Raw genomic sequence first — 20,001 nt, forward strand, 5'->3', positions numbered from 1 at the left:
ATTGAACCTGAGATCCAGATAATGACCCTAATTATGTTCATTTAAGACTGCATAAACACTTGTTTAGATTCCTCATTGAACCAGTCTAGCTTGTATATACATTGTACGTGATCTGTCTTACCTCAACGTATAAATGTTTACATGTACACCTTTGTGTTTTGGCAGGTCTTGTAGTGTAGCATCTTGAGAACACGTACACACAAACACACGGACACGCATAAACACACCACACCCCCCAACACACCCACACATAGACTCCCCCAACACACCCACACAGATAGACTCCCCCAACACACACACACACACAAACACATACCCCCCCCCAACACACACACACATGCAATTGACCTCTCACAAGGCTAGCACACACCACCACTGTAAAACAGGTATGAAAGACACACTTTGTTTTCACTGTGTTGACCCCCCGCCTGCATCTCTGAGAGCAGGCTCTCCATGGAAGCTGAACACATCCTCCTAATGGGGTCACACTCAGAGAGAAAACAAACACGCCCTGGTGTCCAGGTCACCTCGTTTCCATGGTACTGGCTCTAGGGAAAGACTTGACAATCAAACCAGTTTAGGATTTAAAATGTGTATTTTACGCTGTGGAGAGCAACCTAACTGAGGTTAGAGAAGAGGAAGGTTTTTGACTTTGTGAAGTATTACAGTAACTTTAGAAATACTATCTTAACTTTAAAGTATTAGGTTAACTCTCCTCCCCTTTCCCTTTCCTCTCCTTTCTCCCCGCCTCTCCTTTCCTCTGCCCCCAGCAGAGTGTGTAAATATCAGTCTTGTGGCCCGTAAGCTTCAAGGCAGTAAAGAACAGTAGTAAAAAACACTGGATGTTGGCTGAAAGGGCTGAGTGTATAGGATTTTATAGGTGATCCCCAGTGACACACACATGCACACACAAACACTTACAAACACACGTACATACACATACACTTCAACCCCATTTTCTCACTGAAGCTTGTGCGCTCTTATGTAACTTTCATTCTGGACCATCTTTAAAAAGTGTGTGTGTGTGTGTGGTGGGGTGGGGGGAGGATTGAATAACAGTAGCCCCAAAAAAGCCCCTCATGGTCTCTTGTTGCCTTGTATGCCTCTCTCTCTCTCTCTCTCTCTCTCTCTCTTCACCTCTCTCTCTCTCTCTCTCTCTCTCTCTGTACATCTCTCGCTCTAGCTCTCACTCTCTTGAATTTCTCTCTCTCTGTGTTCTTCTCTTTTGATCTTTCTCTGTTTCTCACTCTATGTCTGTTTCACTAAATACACTGATTTGGATCACTTCTGATAGATGGTTCTGCAACTCCTCAACGTCCTCCACTCTTTACCTCTCTCTACCTCTCTCTACACCTCTCCTCTACCTCTCTCCCTACCTCTCTCTACCTCTCTCTCTACCTCTCTCTCTACCTCTCTCTACCTCTCTCTACTCTCTCGATCTCTCTCTACCCCTCTCTACCTCTCTCTCTACCTCTCTCTACTCTCTCTCTGCCTCTCTCTCTACCTCTCTCTACCTCTCTCTCTCTACCTCTCATTAGCCATGACAGTCACTACAACCGTATTACCAAAGCTAGAGGCACAACAACAGATAACTATACATAAACAATACCAGTCCAAAAACAACATAAGGAGCGACCAGAGCCAGTATTGTTTGAAATATGTGGCAACAACCAAAACGCTCAGATGAACAAAATGTGCCAACAAATATACCACAGTTGGCACAACTATGCAGTAATAACACCAGTCATAATAGTGTAAACTCAAAAACAAAATCAAAACAAACAACCTAAGTGAATACTACACAGTGAAATGGACAATACAATATAATAAATAGAAGGCAAAATGTTAAGGCTGGGTTACAGTACACTCAGGTTTTCCCTCAGCTAACTCTCTCAACCTCTCTCTCTCTACCTCTCTCTCTACCTCTCTATATCTCTCTCTACCTCTCTCTCTACCTTTCTCTCCCTCTCTCTCTCTACCTCTCTCTCTACCTCTCTATATCTCTCTCTACCTCTCTCTCTACCTCTCTCTCTGCATCTCCTGTAGAAGTCAGGAGTTCTCTGAGGACAGGGAGTCCAGCATGTTTATTCTTCTGAACACAACTCAGTCAACATGCCCCTCTGAGGCTGGCAGCGTGTGTGTGTGTGTGTGTGTGTGTGTGTGTGTGTGTTTACCCGGGTGCAGGGTGAAGGTGCAGTGTCAGGGATGTTAAAAGGATGTTGTTAAGAGGCCTCTTGGCAGGAGGCCAAATCCAGATGGAGGACACAGAGAGAGAGAGAGTTAGAGAGAGATAGAGAGAGAGAGAGGAGAGAGAGAGAGAGAGAGAGAGAGAGAGAGAGAGAGAGAGAGAGAGAGAGAGAGAGGAGAGAGAGAGAGAGAGAGAGAGAGAGGAGAGAGAGAGAGAGAGTTAGAGAGAGAGGAGAGATAGTTAGAGAGAGAGAGAGAGAGTTAGAGAGAGAGAGAGAGAGATAGTAGAGAGAGAGAGAGAGTTAGAGAGAGAGAGAGAGAGAGAGAGAGAGAGAGGAGAGAGGAGAGAGAGAGAGAGAGAGAGAGAGAGAGAGAGAGAGAGAGAGAGTTAGAGCCATTTCAGTCCCAGGGATATGTGCTGCTGTGCGGAGACCCTGAACGCAAGGACAGGAACTGAACCTGACCATATAGCCCCGCAGGGCAACAGCCATGTGTTTGGCCTGAGTCCTCTTTACAGGACACCCAAGCTTAACTCAGAGGACTGTAAAGACTGTAAAAATTCAGAAAGAAAATCAGAAATCTGTCTCATCAAAAACACCATCAACCTCAAAACACAGACCTGCGTCAGAATTATGCCAAAACACTGAGAGAATACAATCGAACTCTAAACAAACAGATGCAACATAAATTACGATACTTGAAACGACCATCAAGAACAATCAGGACCCACTTGATTACCAAATTACAATAAAATAACTAGAAAGACAACATTAAAACACTAAGATCAGGAAAAGCCAGCGGTCCTGACAGTACCAGGACAGAGATGCTTACAAACAGCCCTCCTGAGCTGCAGCAGGCCCTGCTTAAGCTGTTCAACCTGGTACTTGAGGCAGGCTGCTTCCCTGAGATCTGGAGTAGGGATTTATTTCCCCAATATTCAAGAGTGGAGACAAATTGGACCCAAGTAACTACTGATGCATCTGTGTGAGCAGTAACATGGGGAAGGTCTTCTGCAGCATTATCAATGCCCGAATGCTGGCCTTCCTTACAGAACACAATGTCTTGAGTAAAGCACAAATTGGCTTCCTACCAAATCACCGCACTACTGATCATATTTACACCCTACACACATGCTTTATTGACTTTAAGAAAGCTTTTGATTCAATCTGGCAAGAAGGATTATACTACAAAATTCTCCAAAGTGGTATAGGGGGTAAAGGTTATGACATAATCAAATCAAACTATGTCAAAATAAGTGCGGGGTAAAAACACAACAATAAAATAACAGACTTCCTTCACTCAAGGGCAAGATTGTTTGCCAGGGATGCAACTTATCTCCAACGTTCTTCAATGTCTACATTAATGAGCTAGCAGTATTGTTGCAACAATCTGCAGCCCTGGCCTCAACCTAAACAACGGGGAAGTAAAATTCCTGCTCTATGCAGACGACCTAGTGCTGTTGTCACCCACAGAGCAGGGTTTACAGCAGCATCTGGATCTGCCAGAGCAATACTGTCAGAACTGGGCCCTTACCAGTGGCGAAAATCTGCTATCAATTTTGGGGGGGGGCAATTATATGACATTTTCTCAAGAGCAATTCCTGAGGGGGACACCAAAATTACTGCTGTAACACATTGTAATATGTTAAATATTACATATATAAGTATAGTAAGTATATTATTAATATTATTTATATTTCCTTATGTTTACAGTAATTTATTGGGGGGGACCATAGGATGCCAGGATGGGGGGTCATGTCCCCCCTGTCCCCCCCCGGGATTTCCGCCTATGCCCTGACCGTAAACTTTAAAAAGTCTAAAATAATGATCTTCCAGAAAAAGCCCAGATCTCAGAAAAACAGACATATGTTCACTCTAGGAAACACCTCACTAGAGCACACCTTGTCCTATGACTACCTGGGGATCAAAATCATTGCCTCTGAAAAGTTGCGCTAAAGGAGAAGGCCTGTAGAGACTTTTTTGCATTAGAAGAAAATTCCATAAAATATACATACCAATCAGAATCTGGATTAAAATATTTGATAGCATAATAGCACAAATAGCGCTATATGGAAGTGAAGTATGGGGTCCACTCAGTCAGCATGACTACACTAGATGGGACAAACATCCAATAGAGGCCCTGCATGCTGAATTATGTAGAATTATATTGAACATACAAAGGAAAACACCCACCAATGCATGCAGAGCAAAATTAGGCCGATATCCATTAATTATAAACACAAGAAAAGGATGCATCTCAAATCAAGTCCCCAAGATACACTGCAATTTGGAGCCACTGCAAACCCAAGAAACTGAACCCAAAAAGAGGTCCTTTCAGTCAGCTGGTCATGAGGACTTACTAACCAACTAACACCTAACATTGTCCCATTTCAGATCAGCACTATTTTAAAATCACAAATCAAGAGTAAAACCAAATTGTTCAACAAACCAAAAAGCCCTTTCTGGAACATTGGAACAACCAAAACACAAAACAAACTAATTTGCTATGGGGCCCTAAACAGAGATTATGAATTGGCTATATATTTATACTGTCAAAAATATATAAAACAGAGAAATATCCTGACCCAAGTACAGGATCAGTGACCACAGTCTAGCCATTGAAAAAAGGCAGACTACCAAAATAACCTGGTTACCAAAAGAATCCCAGAGTATGTGGTCACTGTACGGACAGGTGAGGTAGAGACAGAGATGCACTTTTCTACTACACTTCCAACATTCACAGAAATACCGGACAGCATTTCTTTTAATACATTTGAAAACTCTCATACCATCGTTCACCACACTGACCGATGATGAAAAGATGGAAAGTACTCTAAGGGGAGGGACACACCCCTATCTGGACGAGTTCTTATTGTAAAGAGTGCCAAGAAATGAGGGAAAACCTGAGTGTACTGTAACCACCTTAACATTTTGAGTTCTATTTATTATATGTATTGTCCCATTTCACTGTGTACTATTCACTTTAGTTATTTTTGTTTTGATTTTGTTTTGATTTCATCATGGTATCTGTTGTTGTGCCTCTAGCTTTGGCAATACAGTTGTAGTGACTGTCATGCTAATAAATCTGAATTGAATTGAGAGACACAGAGAGAGAGAGAGAGAGAGAGAGAGAGAGAGAGAGAGAGAGAGAGAGAGAGAGAGAGATGAGAGATAGGAGAGGAGAGAAAGAGAGGGAGAGAGTTAGCGAGGAGAGAGAATAAAATAGAATGAGAGAGAGAAATAAAGAGAAAGAGTAAGAGGGAGAGAGAAATATACCCACACAAACATAACACAGAAAGACAGACCGACAAATAGATAGATATATTCAACATTAAAGGATTTCACTAATTATAGTTCAAGTAAACTTAAAGAAGTTCCAATAAGAGTATGTAAAAGGATTCTCTTGCTTCTCTGCTTGGTGAAGTACTGCTCTGGGTAACGTTACACAACAGTGTTTAATTTTAACAGACTGTTTGCTGGCATGTTTTAGCTCTCCTTAGGGATGTGGTCAATTACACACAAACACACTGCTACACACACACGCACTCTGTTACTCTCTTCTCACACACTTACACACCACAAACACGCACACAGTCTGCTGCAGTACACGCTCACATACACAAAAACATGTACACACTGGTGCACACACTCACATACTGTTTTACACAGAATAAAGAAGGCCTGTGTTTATATCATATTATTTCACTCAGTAAGACTCTCCTCAGCCAGACTAAGCTCTAACTCCTGTACCAAACAACATAGCAACACATACTTATACATACATACATGCATACATAAATACATGCATACAGACATACATGCATACAGACATACATGCATATGTACACACAGCTGAGAACCCAGAACTAGAACCAGAACTAGAACCCAGAAATACATTTACATTTAGTCATATAGCAGACGCATTCCCCCAAGTAGGGTGAAGTGCCTTGCCCAAGGACACAACATAATTTTTCACGTCCGGGAATCGAACCGGCAACCTTCTGATTACTAGCACGATTCCCTAACCACTCAGCCACCTGAGTCTCTAGAACCCAAAACCAGGAACCCAGAGAGGAGGAGAGAGAGCCAAGGAGTGAGAGGTATATGTTGCACTGGCCTGGGGCGCTGGCAGAGGGCCCAGATCAAAGCAAGCTGCACATGGTAGTAGGATGATCTCGTTCTACTTGTTTGCAGTAGCAGACTGCAGGAGTGAGCCCCTCTGAGAGAGAGAGCTTATATCTGGGTGTGACACACATGAACATGCATGCAAACATGCACTAATATAGACACACACACGCACAGATGACAAGCTGTCTTTGATATCGCCACTGGTGTAACTGTGTGGTGAGTGTGTGTGAGTTGAGAGTGTGTGTGGGCACTGTGTACAGTCTCTCTGTCCACCCTCCTCTCTCTCTCTCTCTCTCTCTCTCTCTCTCTCCTCTCTCTCTCTCTCTCTCCTCTCTCTCTCTCTCCTCTCTCTCTCTCTCTCTCTCTCTCTCTCCTCTCTCCTCTCTCTCCTCCCTTCTCTCGTCTCTCCTCCCTCTGATTGGTTGGGCCTATGCCACAGGGACCACATATCACAGTGTCTGAATGTGACCTTCACCAACACCATGTCATCCCCCTCTCTCTTTTTATCTCTCTTACCCACTCTCTCTCTTACTCTCTCACTCTCCCTCTCTACCTCTTTATCTCCCTCACTCTCTCCCCCTCTCTCTCTCCATCTCATCCAGGTGTAACAGGTGATGATAGCAGGTCTCTGCCAGGTTTCCTCCGTGCAAGTCTCTCTCTCTCCCTCCCCCCCCCCCCCCCTCTCTCTCTTTATCTGTCTCTCCCCCTCACACACACACACACACACACAGATATGTACACACAGACACACTCACATACTCACTCTCTCTCACACACAAACACTCACACACACACACACACAGATATGTACACACAGACACACTCACGTACTCAACTCTTTCTCACTCACACACACACACACACACACACACACACACACACACACACACACACACACACGCACACAGTGGGGTTCCAACCTCACAGAAAACCAGAAGATGTTTTGTGATCTACAGCCCTTCTAGATGATTACAGGGAAGTATTTTCTCTTCAGAGAGGGAGATTGTGTGTGTGTGAGTGTGTGTGTGAGTGTGTGTGTGTTAGTGTGTGTGTGGGGGGGGTGTTCTGAGAGAAACAGTGTATTGCTTTCAAGGATTTTAGTCTTCTGGAAGGATCTCAGTAACAACAGGAGCATAGGACTGGACGGCAGCTGTGAGAAAATGACAGCCTGTAAATACCTGGAGATCTTCTAGCGCTTTAGAGCACCCCCAACACACAATTCACACAACTCACACAACACACATTCACATACACATTCATTCACACAAACACACGTGAATTCACACAAATGCACACACAGGCCACATACACCTTACAGGTCTCTCTCTCTTCCCCCTTCCCTTTCTCTGTCACCCAACACCACCTCTCTCTATCTCTCTCTCTCTCTCTGTCTCTCTCTCATTTTTCCCACTCACACACTACATCATGATAGTGTGTTTCAGTTATTTATAAATGACCTAGGATTACCCGGATGCTTGTGGGACCCCCCCTTCTTGTCCTCTACCCCACCCCTCCATCTCCTCCACCCCCACCCCTCCATCCCCTCCACCCCCCACCCCTCCATCCCCTCCACCCCCACCCCTCCATCTCCTCCCACCCCCACCCCTCCATCTCCTCCACCCCCACCCCTCCATCCCCTCCACCCCCTCCATCTCCTCCACCCCCCACCCCTCTCGCTGTGTGCTCCTGAAATATATACTCATTAATCAAAGCCCAGTTGACTTTAGTGAGGCAAGGTGATATGACAAGCTGATTTACACCTACTCTCTCTCTCTCTCTTTCTTTCTCTCTCTCTTTCTCTCTACCTCTCTCTCTTTCTCTTTCTCTTTTCTCTCTCTCTCTCTCTCTCTCTCTCTCTCTCTCTCTCTCTCTCTCTATATATATATATATATATCTCTTCTCTTTGTCTTTGTCTTTCTCTCTCCCTCTCTATCTCTCTCTCTCTCTCTCTCTCTCTCTCTCTCTCTCTCTCTCTCTCTCTCTCTCTCTCTCTCTGTGTGTGTGTGTCTGTCTCTCTCTCTCTTTGTCTTTGTCTTTCTTTCTTTCTTTCCTTCCCACACACACCACCTTTTTCATTATTTTCCACTTCTCTCTCTGTCTGTCCCTCCTTCACCCCCTCCCAACCCTGGTCTTCCTCCCCTCTCTCTGTCTCTCTGTCTCTCTCTCTCTCTCTCTCTCTCTCTCTCTCTGCACAGGCTTGTTAACGCTACCTGAGGCTTACTAAAAACACTGTTCCAAGTATGTGTTCGTCTATAGGTGTTTCTGTACAGTGAGATCCTTCTATAGGTGTTTCTGACAGTGAGTTTCTTTCAGTGTGTGTTTCTGAAGAGTGAGTTCCTTATGTGTATTTTTCTGTACAGTGAGATCATTCTATGGGTGTTTCTGTACAATGAGAACTTTCTATGGGTGTTTCTGTACAGTTAGTTCCTTTTTGTGTGCTTCTGTAAAGTGTTTTCCAGCACCATGTGGAACCCCTCCATCCAGAGCCAGCCTCTCTGCCCCAGTGTCAGTAGAGGAGGCCTGGGAGGCAGATGAGAGGAGAGGCCCCAGTGGCGCTTCCAGTCACCTGTCTTCAATTAGGTCCTCTAACATCCCAGAATGCCTCCACTGCATAAATCACTGTGATGTCCCTCTGCAAGACCATCATATATCCAGACCCCACCAGACCCTCCCTCTCCCTCTCTCTCTCCATCTCTTTCTCTCTCTCTTTCTCTCCATCTTTTTCTCTTCATCTATCTATCTATCACTTTAAATTGCTTTCTCTCTATTTCTCTCCGTTTTTATCACTCTCACTGTGTCTGTGGTTCTTTGTGCACACAATGACTCAGCACATGGGTTCAAGCAGGCATGACTTAGCATGGACAACACATCTCTGTGAAAGAACTGACAAATGGATGAGAGAGAGAGACAGACAAAGAGGAGAGAGAGAGAAGGAGAGATGGCTGAGCAGACATGGACAATAACTCTGAAAGAACTGAGAAATCGCAATGAAAGAAAGAGAGAGAGGGAAAGAGAGAGAAAGAGGGTGAGATTAGGGGAAAGAGAGAAGGAAAGAGAGAGAAAAAGTGTGTGTGTGTGTGAGAGAGAGAGAGAGAAAGAGAGAGAGAAAGAGAGAAAGAGAGAAAAGAGAGAAAGAGAGAGAGAAAGAGAGTGAGGGGGGATGGTTCATATATGCTTGCCATATGGTATGGATCTTATGCTGGCATTCCTTCAGTTTTCCAGTTCAATAAAGTTTTATTCCTGTGCAGCTTGGAAGAGAACATTCTTCCCCCCTCCCCTCCCCTCCCCCCCCTCCCCTCCCTTGACCAGGAAGCAGAGGAATCAAACCAACACAACAGCAAAAGCTGCTTGTCGTTTAAACAACCCCAGAATCTGCAGCCCAACATCCACGTAAACACACACATATGCATACATGTTACAAACTTACAGTATGCACACACACATATGCATTCACACACATACACACACACACACACACACACACACAGATAACTACTTTAAGAAAACACAGAAACAATCATTAACATTTTCTTAAGAATGGAGGTTTTAGGTTGTCAGTATGTTATCAAAGGTGTAAATAGATAGTACACTGTTACACACAGAGGTGAACAGAGAATGAGATTATCTGAACAGACAAAGAGATTATCTATCCAAAGTACCCCTCAATCCTGTGTTAAACATAATCTACCACATCAAATGATGGATTGCTATACTTCCAGAATGATGCTGGATAGAATGTGTTATACAGAATGTGTTACACAATAGATTAACCTTCTGGAATCTTCTGTGATTCCACATCCTGTCAGGATTAAAGGGTTCTTTCATCGTCATCAAGGATTCTAGAACTGTTCTAATGGTTTTCTTTTGTTTACAGAGTTTATCCTGATTTTCAGCTGGACCAAAGGAAGTTATTACAGAGTTGACATCATGAAGATATGACAACCATGTAGACAGAAATCCACCTAGAAGCTACCAAATTATTATGAAATATAAATATACACACACACACACATATATATCAAAGTGTCTTATTATATTGATCGATTTAATTATTATATATCATGTATCTATCTAGATAGATATAGACTGTACATAAATAGATAGATATTGATACTGGAGTCAGTACTACAACCTGCTAGTAATAATGACAATGCAAAATAAAGAGATAGTTTCACAAGTTTTATTTATAAATGCCTCTCAGTTGAAAACAAAAGACAAAAATATAATATTTATACAATATAGAAGGAATCCTAAATATGTACACTTTATTACATGGTTCTACAATAGAAATCTTTACAAAATTGCAACTGTTTACTTCAACAACACCTGACTGTTCAGCTTTCAGACGTTATGAAGAGAATTACAGAGCTACATGCATTCTCACCCCTGACCCACCTGACCAACCTCACCCCTGACCCACCTCACCCCTGACCCACCTCACCCCTGACCCACCTCACCCCTGACCCACCTGACCAACCTCACCCCTGACCCACCTCACCCCTGACCCACCTCACCCCTGACCCACCTTACCCCTGACCCACCTCACCCCTGACTTACTTCAGTTGTGGCAGGCATGCTCAATCAAGCTCAGATAAGTGTGAATGATTTCAATACTATTTGCATCCAAATCAACATCCGCCTTGTTGAGATTGTTCTAAAGCGCTGCGGTCTCCCTGCCGCCCACACAGAGAGAGAGAGAGAGAGAGAGAGAGAGAGAGAGAGAGAGAGAGGGAACAGCCTCCACAATGACAGTGCAGTTTTGCTGAGAGAATCAAGCACACACACAATGAACACTGCTCTCTGAGCTAGGCACAGATGCACGGACAAACACTTCCACCAACCTGGAGCAGGGATCAAACCCAAACTGAGTGGGATCTGGTTAAAACGGACTCCTCAGAATCAGGTCTGACTGAAGTTGTGTTCATGAGTGGTGACTTTGGCCTGCTGAGTCAGAGGGCCTGGGGTTAAACCCGGTGTGGGCAGGTGAAGGAGGAAGCGATGCTGACGATCGATGAGATGACACCTGTACCACTAACCCTAACCTCAGCCAGGCAGTTAGAGAGTTGTTAGTAAGTCAAGCTAAACTCTTGCAGGCGGCCATCTTGAGAGATAGGCTGGTAAGGCTCTGCGGTATTCCAGCACCGTTATGATCATACAGTAAGAGGACAGACCCTCTGGTCTCTATAGCGATTATTGACACTCAAGAACACTTCAGAACAATCCAGAACACTCCGGAACTATCCAGAACACTCCAGAACAGTCTCGAACACTCCAGAACAAGTCTGTTATCCTGTTAGCACAATAGAACAGTCAAGGTTCTTCACAAGGTTCCAGAGTCACAGTTATGTCCATGTACTGGTGGCGGCTAGCTTCTACCCCCACGCAGCACCACAGCGCCTACCCTGCAGTAGGCTACGGACGCCAGAATGTTCCACTGCTGTTCATGCTTTTGCAGTGTTCTTATCTGAACCAACACTTCACTGGTCCCCATGTTGAACAGCCCACACCACAGCACCGTTAGTACACGTATCACCATGGCAATTGCTAACAGTTTTCTAACAGTTATCGACAGTTGCTAACAGTTAATGGCAGTTGATGACAGTCGATGGCAGTTGGTGGTTGATGCAAGGCTGTGTATTTGTAAGTGCTGTTTCAAGCATATCAGTTTGAACCTGAAGCTTTTGAAACACAGCTGCAGGTTTTGAAACAAGGTTCAGGTACTTTTCCGTTCATTGTGTTGTTTGTTCTGTGTGTTTGTGTTCCTGGACAGGCTGGTGTAGCGCCAGCTCTGGGCTGGGCTCCATCCACACCCCCTCCTATCATTAGCTCAGGGATCATTGGAGCGGCTGCAGGTTCAAATCCCCCTGTGTACATTTCTTTGGATGATTGCGTCAGCTTAATGAACACATTATTTATTTTACATGGTTTTGGTTGGGTTTGAAGAAGCTCCCAAGGCAATTAAAACATAAACATTAAGATCATCATCTTTTAGAAATGAACAAACTGTTCATATTTCAAAGTGAAAAAAACACATTGAATACATAAAACTAAAATCGGATTCATATGTTCCGAATAAAATAAAAGCCACAAAAATATTTCATATAAAAGAAGCTTAATTGCACCTGTTCACGTGTTTTTAGTCAAGTAACAGTTTTTGTTGTCCGAGCTTAATCTTCCTTGCATCGCCCAATAAATTATGACAGTACCTCGAAAGTGCGTCACACACTCACACACACGTCACTGACAAACATACAAACTAACAGTTAAAACACACAAAAATAATCTAGTCAGTCTGGACTTTCACTCTTTCTCTTTGTACACACACACACACACACACACACACACAGCCACACAGACAAAAACACACACACACACATCTAGACTACACGTTGAAAGTTTGGACTTTCATTCATACACACACACTCTCTCCTCTCTCACACACACACACATTTTCCCTTTCCTCTCTCTCTCTCTCTCTCCTCTCTCTCTCTCTCTCTCTCTCTCTCTCTCTCTCTCTCTCTCTCTCTCTCTCTCTCTCTCTCTCTCTCTCTCTCTCTCTCTCTCTCTCTCTCTCTCTCTCTCTCTCTCTCTCTCTCTCTCTCTCTCTCTCTCTCTCTCTCTCTCTCTCTCTCTCTCTCTCTCTCTCCTCTCTCTCTCTCTCTCTCTCTCTCTCTCTCTCTCTCTCTCTCTCTCTCTTCTCTCTCTCTCTCTCCTCTCTCTCTCTCTCTCTCTCTCTCTCTCTCTCTCTCTCTCTCTCTCTCTCTGGTGCCTGGCAGATGAGGAGGGGGGGGTCACAAGGGGGTCAGTTAGCAGAGCGTACTGTCCTGCTGCTTCGTGGAAAGCGGTGGACTTTGAGGTGTTTGGACAGGTGATCGCTGCGGGCGAACTTCTTCTCACAGACTGGGCACTGGTAGGGCTTCACTCCAGAGTGGGAGCGCCTGTGTCTAGACAGCTCATCAGACCTGGAGAACCTGACACACACACACACACACACACACAGACAGACAGAGTACATATATCAGAATCACAGGACAAGCATATGTATGGATTAGGGTTAAGTTTGGATACCATGCCTAAACACCACGTTAGGGTTAAAATCCCACCTCCCTCCCTTCCTCCCAGACACCTGCTGCACCACAAACATGTCCAAATAGGAGTAATTCTTTGTCTTCACAAGATCATGTTTAGATCATGTCTGAAGCATGTTTAGATCCCGTTAAGATCATGTTTAGATCATGTGTAAATCTTTAGATCATGTTAAGGTCATCTGTAGCGCTCACACACTTCAGCTGCTTAGATGACCAGCAGTCTTTGTGTGTATCAGTGTTGAGTGTATGTGCGTCTTTGTCTCGGTGTGTGTGTGCATGCATGTGTGTGTGTGCATGTGTGTGTGTGTGCGTGTGTGTGCCAGCTGAATGTAGAACAGGGGATTTGTTTCCTGACACATTGCCAGAAGTGGCACCAGGCTTATTTCCCAGAAAGGTGATAACTCAAATCACATACACACCCACTTACACTGCAGAACAACACACTACACTGTTATACAAGACACAGCACATGCTACACTACACTGTTATACAAGACACAGCACATGCTACACTACACATGCTACACTACACTGCAGTACAACACACTACACATGCTTACACTACACTGCAGTACAACACACTACACATGCTACACTACACTGCAGTACAACACACTACACATGCTACACTACACTGCAGTACAACACACTACACATGCTACACTACACTGCAGTACAACACACTACATATGCTACACTACACTGCTGTACACAACACACTACACATGCTACAACTACACTGCTGTACACAACACACAGTTCTCCACAACACACTACACTATAGTACACTACACTTCATTGATATACAACACTGCACTGAACTACAGTTTAGTCTACCATAGTACTACACTACACTATAAACAAGCCTATAGTATATAAACTAGCCTATATTAGCCACTATAAACTAAAGAGAGATCCTTAAAAACTTGAATCTTCTGGGGTGGGTATCATATTATGAGCAGTTACGCTTGGATCCAGAAACAGATCAGAAAACCCCCAGGAGTTCCTCTCTGTCTCCACTCGATATTATTTCTTTAATTATTTTATCTAGCAGATGCTTCTATGCAAAGCAATGTAAAAATAATGCCTATAGAAAGTAGAGCAGGAGATCAAGGAACAGTTCTAACAGTGTGACAGTGTTTGAGATTGAAGGAACTGTGCTTACTAGCCTCATCTACATTTACATTTACATTTAGCAGACGCTCTTATCCAGAGCGACTTACAGTAAGTACAAGGACATTCCCCCGAGGCAAGTAGGGTGAAGTGCCTTGCCCAAGGACACAACGTCAGTTGGCATGACCGGGAATCGAACTGGCAACCTTCGGATTACTAGTCCGACTCCCTCACCGCTCAGCCACCTGACTCCCTGACTCATCTGGTGACACAAGGACAGCCTCTCTTCTACCAGTACTACTTGTAGAAACTGGTGTCCATGGGAACACCCTGCTCTATCTCTCATTCTCTCTCTTTCGCTATCTCTTTCTGTCTCTATTCCCCCTCTCTCCCTCCCCCTTTGTCTCTCTCTGTGTATTATCTCTCTCTCCTGCTATTGTTTCCCTTCAGCAACACCCACATACCATGTATTCAGGTCGGGACATGCTAGATATTCCATATCAATATTTCACTGATTGAAACTTGGCCTGAGCTCTTATCCCACCACAGAGGCATTCTGGTGGAGCTAACAGCACTCTGAGGGGGAGGGATTGACAGCAATATTGTCCTGCCTGCCTGCCTGCCTCTCCCTCTCCCTCTCCCTCTCCCTCTCCCTCTCCCTCTCCCTCTCCCTCTCCCTCTCCCTCTCCCTCTCCCTCTCCCTCTCCCTCTCCCTCTCCCTCTCTCTCTCTCTCCTCTCTCTCTCTCTCTCTCTCTCTCTCTCTCTCTCTCTCTCTCTCTCTCTGTCTCTCTCTATTTCTCTGTCTGTGTTTCTGACTCTGTGTCTCTCTGTCTCTGTGTGTTGTTTCATGTTCTCATGTCTGAACCTCCAGGACATGTTGTCCTCTTCCCCAGCAGGCTGAGTCCAGCTGTGTGTGTGTGTCTGCTAGTGTGTGTGTGTCTGCTCTGCTAGTGTGTGTGTCTGCTCTGCTCTGCTAACGTGTGTGTGCGTCTGCTCTGCTAGTGTGTGTGTGTGTGTGCGTGTCTTGTCTGCTCTGCTCTGCTTGAGTGTGTGTGTGTTCTGCTAGAGAGTGTGTGTGTCCGCTCTGATAGCATGTGTGTGTGTCAGTGTCTCATAAAAAGGACATTGGTAGTGTAATATGTGAGCGCAGTCTGTGTGTGTGTGTGCGTGTCCTTGCATGAACGTGGCTGTAGACAGACGTCTGGGCTACACGGTGCATGAGGACAGGAGGAGGAAGAGGAGTGCATGTTTGTGTGTGTGTGTGTGTGGTTGTATGTTTGTGTGTGTGTGTGTGTGTGTGTGTGGTTGTATGTTTGTGTGTGTGTGTGTGTGTGTGGTTGTATGTTTGTGTGTGTGTGCCTGTGTGCAGACCCTGTTCAGTCCAGCCAGGGTGAGAGTTAACAGGTGTAAACCTGATCAATGATAAGCCTTGGCCCAGACACCATCCTGGAGTTTGGAGCTTCTCTCTCTCTCTCCCCCTCTCTCTCTCTCTCTCTCTCTCTCTCTCCCCCCTCTCTCTCTCTCTCTCTCTCTCTCCCCCTCTCTCTCTCTCTCTCTCTTCCACTCTCTTTCGGTATCTCCTAGTTCTCTCCCCCCCTTCTCTCTGTCTCTCGCTCTCTCATCCAGGTCTCTCTGTCTCTCTCCCCTTCTCTCTCTGTCTCTGTCTCTGTCTCTGTGTGTCTCCTCTCTCTCTCTCTCTCTCTCTCTCTCTCTCTCTCTCTCTCTCATCTCTCTCTCTCTCTCTCAGCCCTCGAGTTGGACTTGAGACAGGAAGGATGCATATCAGTTCATATCCCCTGGGTTGCCCTTTGACCTTTAGCTCATTGTTAAAGAATAACATGGATGCTGGATTTCCTATTGTGGAATGGAGTTTGGAACTGGTTATTGACGATGATATACTGTAACCAGTCTGTGACGGCAAGGGCATTAGGCCATGAGACCACAAACACGCAAGCCTGGGGTGGGTACAGCTCAGTGGTTAGAGCTTTTGACTGCAGATCAAGAGGTTGCAGGTTCAAATCCCCCTCTGGACATAGCTTTGGATGAAAGCATCTAAATGAACAAATCATGATGATGGCAGGCAGCTAATTAGCATCCCAAAGAGCAAGTTCTGAAAAGAAGAACCCTTTATTAATCTCACAGTCATGGAACACACACACACAAGCCAGGGGATACACACTTGGTCTCAGTTTCCATCCTTGCTGTCCTTCCCCCCAGGGCACACAGGAGCAGCGGGCCGCCACTTCAGCCGCGCACCCAGTCTGCAGTAAGCTATGCTAATTAGGATACCTTAAAGTCCACCCAAGATTGGTGACTCAAGCTAACACCTCTGCAGACATGCAGAGGTGTTAGCTTGAGCGCCGCCCGGGCCAAGTCCATGTGCTCACCCCTGTCATAGCCAGGGGCAGGGGCAGGATCTGTCCTGCATGTTTTGATGTAGGGAGAACATTTCGACTCAGATATGGCCGAGAGATACCGTGCCAGAGCCTTTCCCCAGGCGGGAATCGAACTGTGACCTCCTTGCAGTGAGGTGGCACTGTTCCACAGTAAGCTACACTACCGTGGTTAGCATACCTTAATGTTCAACCAAGCTTGGTGACTCAATACCAGAACTCAACCTAACACTACCCCTGTAGACCTGCAGACCGACAGACCTACAGCCGTGCAGCCGTGCAGACTAGAGGGTGCAGACCTGCAGACCGGCAGACCTGCAGACGTGCAGACCGGCAGACCTGCAGCCGTGCAGACGTGCAGACGTGCAGACTAGAGGGTGCAGACCTGCAGACCGGCAGACCTGCAGACCGGCAGACTAGAGGGTGCAGGGGTGCAGACCTGCAGACCTGCAGACCGGCAGACCGGCAGACTAGAGGGTGCAGGGGTGCAGACCTGCAGACCTGCAGACTGGCAGACCTGCAGACCGGCAGACTAGAGGGTGCAGGGGTTGCAGACCTGCAGACCTGCAGACTGCAGACCTGCAGACCGGCAGACTAGAGGGTGCAGGGGTGCAGACCTGCAGACCTGCAGACTGGGCAGACCTGCAGACCGGCAGACTAGAGGGTGCAGGGGTGCAGACCTGCAGACCTGCAGACTGGCAGACCTGCAGACCGGCAGACTAGAGGGTGCAGGGGTGCAGACCTGCAGACCTGCAGACTAGAGGGTGCAGAGCTGTGACAGAGAGACAGAAAAAAAAACACAGACCGAATCGCACAGGGGCAAAGTCCGCCCCAACTTCAAAGCTTCTATCTAATCTGTAGTTCTGCTGAGCAGGGCAACACAGATACCAGACAGACAGGTCAGCCTTGGAGAACTGACCACACTATCAGGCAGGGATGTGTGTGTGTGTGTGTGTTGTGTGTGTGTGTGTTGTGCATGACGGGGATTGTAAGGACTCTACAGTGACGGACCCCCCCTCTTCATGTCTCTCACAGTAACAGATCACATCTTAGTTGTAAAACGTTCACAGACCGCAAGGAGGGTTTTGACTTAGCGGAACACAAACCAATAACATTCACTGTTGGTTTGAATAAAGCTACACTTTTGGTTTATGTATTTTGATCTAGCAGCATTCTTAGTGTTGGTGATGAGGATAAGCATACACAACATTATGGTCTGTTGTCACCCTTCATGTTGATAACCCTGCTCACACACACACACACACAAACAAACACACACACACATCAATCTCTCTCAGATAACCATATATGTTTACCTCAGAAGGGTGTAGCTCAGTGGTTAGTGAATTCAAGTGCAGATCAAGAGGTACCAGGTTCAAATACCCTGTGTTCTAAATCTAGGCAGTGTTAAAGGAAGCGTCGGTAATGTTGTTGAGAAGTAATTTTTGTCACATTTGCTGAAATAAACTTCACATTCTGACAGCAACCAATAAATCTAAAGGTTTGACATTAAAATGAAATCAATACGATATCTGTGGCTTCCCAGGACTATAATAAACACGACCAATCATTAAGGTCAGACCGGCACTAATGAAGTAAGTGACAAGTGACAAGACAGACAAGTAGCCCAGCTTCCAGGCAGAAGTCAGTGTTTGTGTTTGGAAGGAGTGGCTTAGAAGGTAGGGAGTTTGATATTTTGGTTTGAATCCTTTCAAAGTTAAAATAGCTAGGTTTGTAAAATTTACCATTCCAGCCTTTAAGCTATCAAGCTCAGTTATGAGCATTGCTATGCAATACAATCGATGAACTAGGGCAGTCTTGCATAGCCTAGCGGGCATTGCTAGCCTAGCATAGAATAAAATGAGGGTGTCATATGTGGTGTTGGTTCTGGTTGTCTAAGCTAATGTTAAGTCTAGTCATGTTTAGCGGAAAATAATACACATGCATGGAATAGAAAATCCCTGCCTAAAATAGCATAGCGTAGCAGAGCATAGCGTGGCACAGCATAACCTAGCCTAGCCTAGCCTAGCTGTGTGTGGTATGCCGTGTGTCTGAAGCTCACCTCCATCCACATCCTGGCCAGGTGCAGGCGAAGGGCTTCTCCCCCGTGTGCCTCCTCAGGTGAGCCTTGAGGTGGCTGCTCTTCGTGTACATCTTGGAGCATCCCGGGAAGGAGCACTTGTGCATTTTGATAAGGTCTGCCACCGAGCTCTTCTGGTACTTCTGCCCCCCGACCAGGAAGCCGGACCCAGGCCCGCCTCCGAGGCCTCCGTCCCCCAGGGGCTTGGAAGCGATGGGGACGGGGGCGATACGGACGAACTTGGAGGAAGAGGAGGAGTTGAGGTTGGCTTGGGGAACCAACTGAGGCACCAAGGCGAAGGTCTGTCCATGAATGCTGACCAGAAGCTGAGCTACTTTGATGTCTGGGCCTGGGGAGGCCTGGGCAAGGGGCTGGAGTTGGATCGGGGGCTGGGGATGGGGCTGGGAGGCTGGGGCTGGGACGGTGGCAGAGCACGGCTCCTTTTTGATCCGTACGGGCTGGATCTGTAAGATCACAGGGCCCCCTGCGTCCCCCGCACCCTCCAACGCATCTACGTCCTCCTGTTTCACCCCGTCCCCAGAGATGCCACCATTACAGCCCGACTCCGGCCTGGAAATGTGGTGCCCAGTCTTTGCAGAGGGGCTGAGTCTCTCTCTAGCCTCTGGCACAGTTTGGTCTGGGGTCAGCAGCCCCTCCTCCAGCCCTCCTTCCCCCTCCAGCCCCTCCTCCACCTCCATGTTCTCCACCAGGAACTCTTCGATCTCCTCCAGGGTGGGCTGGAAGAGCAGGCCTGCGTGCTCCTCCAGATCCCCGGGGTACTCTGGGAACTCGAACCTCTCCTCCTTGGTGTGTCCTCCGCTTCCTCCCAGAATTCTCTCCTGGCCCTGGGAATCCCAGGCCAGGTCCATGGGTAGTAAAGGAGGGTCTGTGGGGGCCAGGGGGGGCAGGGAAGAGGCCAAGGATGGGGCCATAGAGGGGGCTAGGGATGGGGCCAGGGAGGAGGCCAGGGGGGGCAGGGAAGGGGCTAGGGAGGGGGCCATGGATGGGGCCAG

At 46.4% G+C, this 20,001-nt stretch overlaps 1 protein-coding gene across 1 annotated transcript; it reads right to left on the reverse strand.

The window, feature by feature from the left end:
• Positions 1 to 13,091: 13,091 nt before the first annotated feature.
• On the reverse strand, positions 13,092 to 20,001 carry LOC136946195 (Krueppel-like factor 15). Its single transcript, XM_067240450.1, has 2 exons — positions 18,971 to 20,001; positions 13,092 to 13,285 (listed from the first exon to the last, which is right to left on the reverse strand). The coding sequence occupies exons 1-2, from the start codon at positions 19,987 to 19,989 to the stop codon at positions 13,117 to 13,119; spliced, it is 1,188 nt and encodes a 395-aa protein (XP_067096551.1). The 5' UTR covers positions 19,990 to 20,001; the 3' UTR covers positions 13,092 to 13,116.

Source organism: Osmerus mordax, chromosome 7 (assembly GCF_038355195.1).
Source record: "Osmerus mordax isolate fOsmMor3 chromosome 7, fOsmMor3.pri, whole genome shotgun sequence".
NCBI classification, from domain to species: Eukaryota; Metazoa; Chordata; class Actinopteri; order Osmeriformes; family Osmeridae; genus Osmerus; species Osmerus mordax.